This window comes from Gastrolobium bilobum, unplaced genomic scaffold (genome assembly GCF_033153095.1).
Source record: "Gastrolobium bilobum isolate Gb01-03AN ecotype WA unplaced genomic scaffold, APGP_CSIRO_Gbil_v1 utg70428, whole genome shotgun sequence".
NCBI lineage: Eukaryota > Viridiplantae > Streptophyta > Magnoliopsida > Fabales > Fabaceae > Gastrolobium > Gastrolobium bilobum.
Genome location: NW_026898058.1, coordinates 23,611 through 27,937, shown reverse-complemented (window position 1 = coordinate 27,937; position 4,327 = coordinate 23,611). Strand labels below are relative to the sequence as shown.

The 4,327-nt window shown below is 32.9% G+C and overlaps 1 protein-coding gene across 1 annotated transcript; it reads right to left on the bottom strand.

Annotated features, from left to right (window-relative positions):
* Nucleotides 1-613: 613 nt before the first annotated feature.
* Nucleotides 614-2,368, bottom strand: LOC133312480 (N-terminal acetyltransferase A complex catalytic subunit NAA10). The gene is made up of 2 exons (XM_061513681.1): nucleotides 1,974-2,368; nucleotides 614-1,788 (listed from the first exon to the last, which is right to left on the bottom strand). The coding sequence occupies exons 1-2, from the start codon at nucleotides 2,271-2,273 to the stop codon at nucleotides 1,504-1,506; spliced, it is 585 nt and encodes a 194-aa protein (XP_061369665.1). The 5' UTR covers nucleotides 2,274-2,368; the 3' UTR covers nucleotides 614-1,503.
* Between the last annotated feature and the right edge of the window lie 1,959 nt (nucleotides 2,369-4,327).

Genomic DNA, 4,327 nt, shown 5'->3' with positions numbered 1-4,327 from the left:
AAGCCAAATATACTTGCATTGGCAATCTCCATAAAAAACAATGATCAACAAGCAAACTCCCATTCCTTTTAGGTGTTAGGGATAATCAGAAATAAAATGAGTATAGAATGCTGACACACTGATTCTAAGAAAAGTGTCTCTACAATACATAGATCCTTCTTGAGCTCCACAATAACATGGTTCACCTATCTGATGAAATATCTGATTTTCATCAGACATAAAATACTAATTTTCACCATTCAGTTTATCCTAAGCAAGGCACCAACAGTAGTGGCCAACTAAAAAAAATTATAGTGGCATAGCAGATCAAGGGGCGGTCCCTACACCAAAGATAACTAACAATGCAAACAGTTTCTTTCTAATACACACATAAATAATCAAAACTCAAGGCATATTCATCATTAATTCTCAAAAGTCACAGCTTATAGACACAATCATCATTAATCAAACATAGCAAAGAGATGCAAGGAAACAAGAATGGCTAAAACAGAGCAACAAGGGCTGAGAATTTGTTGAAACAGAGCAAAAAGCAAATAATAATAGTCTAACAAGTAACATAACAATAGTCTAACAAGTTTGAACTAGCCCCATCTATTTGCCCCACAAAAAAAAAAGTTCAACAAGTAAAAGCTTAACCAAGTAGAATAGAAAGACTATGTTAGAATAACAATAACAATAATAACAAAATAAATAAGACAGTGAAGTCATTTACCAATAAGGAGTCAGTGATGTGTTTTCATTTCTTTGAAAGAGAGAATGAAAAAACTGTTCACATTATTTACCTATCATAATTGCAGAACTGTGTGAAAAGTCCACATTTTCATTTCTTGTTGAAAAGGGAGATGGAGGTGCGAATAAAAGGTGGGACATCCAGAAAATGGCTGGAAAACGGGTGGGTTGGCCATGAAATGCTTCAGATGGCTAAGCTGTTTGCTGTAGTGGCCACCATAACTGAAAAATGGGCTGCAAACAGCTGCTATCTCAGCTATGACTGGTATGACACAAATGCCCCCACAGTGGAGCTCCAGTAGCAGCTGGAGGCAATTCCACAGTGCACTGGCACAGAAGCACCACGAAATGGCACAATTAACTACTCTGCAAACATCAACCTCTGTCCCCACTCACTTACCAAACAAATTTATAACACAAAAAATAAAAATACATGAATACTCACACTGTGGAACATAAAATATACCTCAAAATTTACGACACAATCAGCATAACAAATCCAAATAATTCCCCATGATTAAACAACAAAGATGACGAAATGCAATCACATTCATTCAAGCATCACGAACCACAACAAGCACATTTATTCACCAAAATAGTAAAAAATTCATATCATAAAGAGACAAAATCGTCAACACAGCCCAATAAACCTACAAAGAAGTACACAAAACATAATTCAACAATTTCATCAACTTCAAACTACCCACTAAAGTCCCAATTTTTTAATAACTTTCAAGAAACAATACATAAAATCAAGGAAAACCGCTGTCACAATCAGCTAGCTTTGGCATTCCCCTTAGTCTCAGCCTTCGCCTCACCAGAACAACACCCACCACCATGCTCATGATGATGGTGGTGGTGATGATGGTGATGATGATGCTGATGTTGATGCACCTGCCTCTCCTTGAGCTGCTTCCTCATATCATAAGCATCCTCCCCATCCGCATAATACTTAGCTTCCACATCATGAATCTTATACCCCAAAGTCTCCGTATACAAATTAAACGCAGCACGGTTACTCTTCCTAACATGTAGCGAGACATACTCAGCACCAAACACCTGCATCATAGAATAACAAAATTTCCAATCACTTATACACAAGTTAATGAAACTAACTCCTAACAAACTCGTAACCATCAAATAGGGCACTCTTCTTATGTACAACCAACTCCTAACAAACTCGTACCCGTCATAAAAAACTTGTAACTGAAAATTAAAAGGCAGTTGGTTAGTTAGTTACTTACTTGTTCCATGGCGTTCTGGGCGGCGGTCATGAGTTTGGTGGCGAGACCGAGTTTGCGGTGGGTGCGGAGGACGGCGAGGGAGGTGATGTGGCCGTGGCACTCGTTGGTTTCTTCTTCCATCTTAGCGAGGACGTAACCGACGATGCGACCGTTGTAATCCTCGGCGACGTAGAGAAGCTGTGGCCAAGAGAGGATGTGATAGAGGTAATACTTCATCTGGTAATTTTCCGGCAGACAGAAAAGGTTGCACGCTTGCATCGCAAGCAGGTCGTTCACCGTCGCCTTCCTTATGCACACCATGGCTCACTGCGTCAATTCGACTGCCACGGTTAGGTTAGGGCTCAAAGAGAAAGAGAAAGAGAAAGAGAAAGACAAAAGGGAAAGGATTTGGGTTTGGCGTGTGTCGTTTGAGAGCTCTCTATAATATGGATGTAGATAAAAGAAATTAGAAAATAAATTATAATCAAATTGGTGTAAGAAAAGATTTAACTTCGTAGGCCATATTAGTTTTTTAAGCTTTATCAAGGTACATTTTGTTTGTTAAATTAATATTTATGTTATAAATTTCTATAAACTAATTTGTTTGATGAATTACATATTTAAAAACTAATTTGACGGAGTATAAACATTTTAAATATCTTCATACATAATTTTTATTATTTAGATGCTAATATGGTTGATATTATATCTTTGAAGGATTAATATGATTGTTTATTTAAATAATTGAATATTAAAAAAAATTGAAAATAAATACACTAACGTTACTTTCAGGAGTTTAAATTTTGATACATTAATCAAAAAATTTAATATATAAATATGAAAAAGGTTATACTTACAATTTTTTTTTTTTTACAATCTCTTATAACCATATCTTAACACCGTTGATTTCTGCTAATCACGGTTATCATTTATTGTGAATTAATAATTAATTAATAAATTTAATTTAAGAAAATCATAACCGTTGATTGGCGGAAATCAACGGTGATAAGATATGGTTGTAAGAGATTATAAAAAAACGGTTGTAAGTATAACCTTCATCTATAAATATACTTTAATATTTCTACAGTGAAATGTAGATAAGTTATCTATATTCGCTCTCCAAATGACGTCGTTTTGGGTTAAAAAATTAAAAAATTATAATAAAAAAGACTATTATAATCCTGAAATAAATTATAATTATAAAAATACCTTGATTTTTGCCACAAAACGACGTCGTTTTGAGCTCAATGTAAATAAGTTATCTACATTTAAAGTAAAAGAAGCGAACCCATAAATATATACCAAAAACTAATTATTATAATTTTCAGCTTTAATTCTCGTGTGTATATTTTTTAATCTTTGATTACGTTATTCATTAACATGAGACTAATTCATTTATCACTATCGCCATTAGAACATCTTTTCAACCTTTTCTCTTGAGATGATACGATGAAACTAACAATAGTGCAAATTTATATTATTTTATTTTATTAATTAAAAATGTGCAATTGCATTACTCATTAAATAATTTATATTTTGCAATGATGATTGAAAATGAAGATGTTAGAAAACCATATTTTGTTTGACTGCTACAAAACAATATTAATTTTTTTCTTTGTATAACCAAAATAAAACTACTTTTAAACATCAAATTAATGAAAAACATAATTATTTAAGTGCACAACATGTATATTTCCAAATCACAATATTGGTTTTCTGTTTGAGATACTTTGACAGGTTGAGATAGCATTTTTAAGGAAGTGTTTGATGTAAACTAAGTGTCTGATTGAATTTTTTATTTTTTTTAAGTTAGAAGCTACTTATAAGCTATGATGCACCACACTGACACGACGACACGACACGCCGACACGTTAATTCTAAAAAATATCATATTTCGACACGTTGGGACATGTTTTGATATTAAATAATATTTTAATATATATAATATTTTATATTTAATACATATAACAGCCCATAATAAGTCATATAAACAATCAAATATTCAAATTGCATAACATAAATATAAAAAAAATAATTTTTTGTACCTTGTTAATTTTTCATGTCAAATTTCATAATAGAAAAAATTGATTTATAAATTATTTTTTTATGTTTAGTTAATAAAATAAAATAGGATATCAAAAAAAAAAATTAGACTAAAAAAAAAAACGTGTCGGAAACGTGTAGGAACGTTGACCACGTGTCGGAAAAAGTTGACTGAGTGTCGAAAAAGCGTGTCGGAACGTGTCGGAGCGTTGACCGCGTGGCCCAAAATATTGACTACATGTTGAAACGTGTCGATGTCTGACATGCACAAATTTGAAAAACTTGCGTGTCGGTGCTTGTTAGCTTATAAGTATAAGTTAGACTAAATAGGT

Coding starts and splice junctions, on each gene's coding strand:
- LOC133312480 (XM_061513681.1), bottom strand. CDS start 2,273: ATGGTGTGCATAAGGAAGGCGACGGTGAACGACCTGCTTGCGATGCAA. Junction 1,789..1,973: donor CCCAGAACGCCATGGAACAA/GTAAGTAACTAA, acceptor TCTATGATGCAG/GTGTTTGGTGCTGAGTATGT.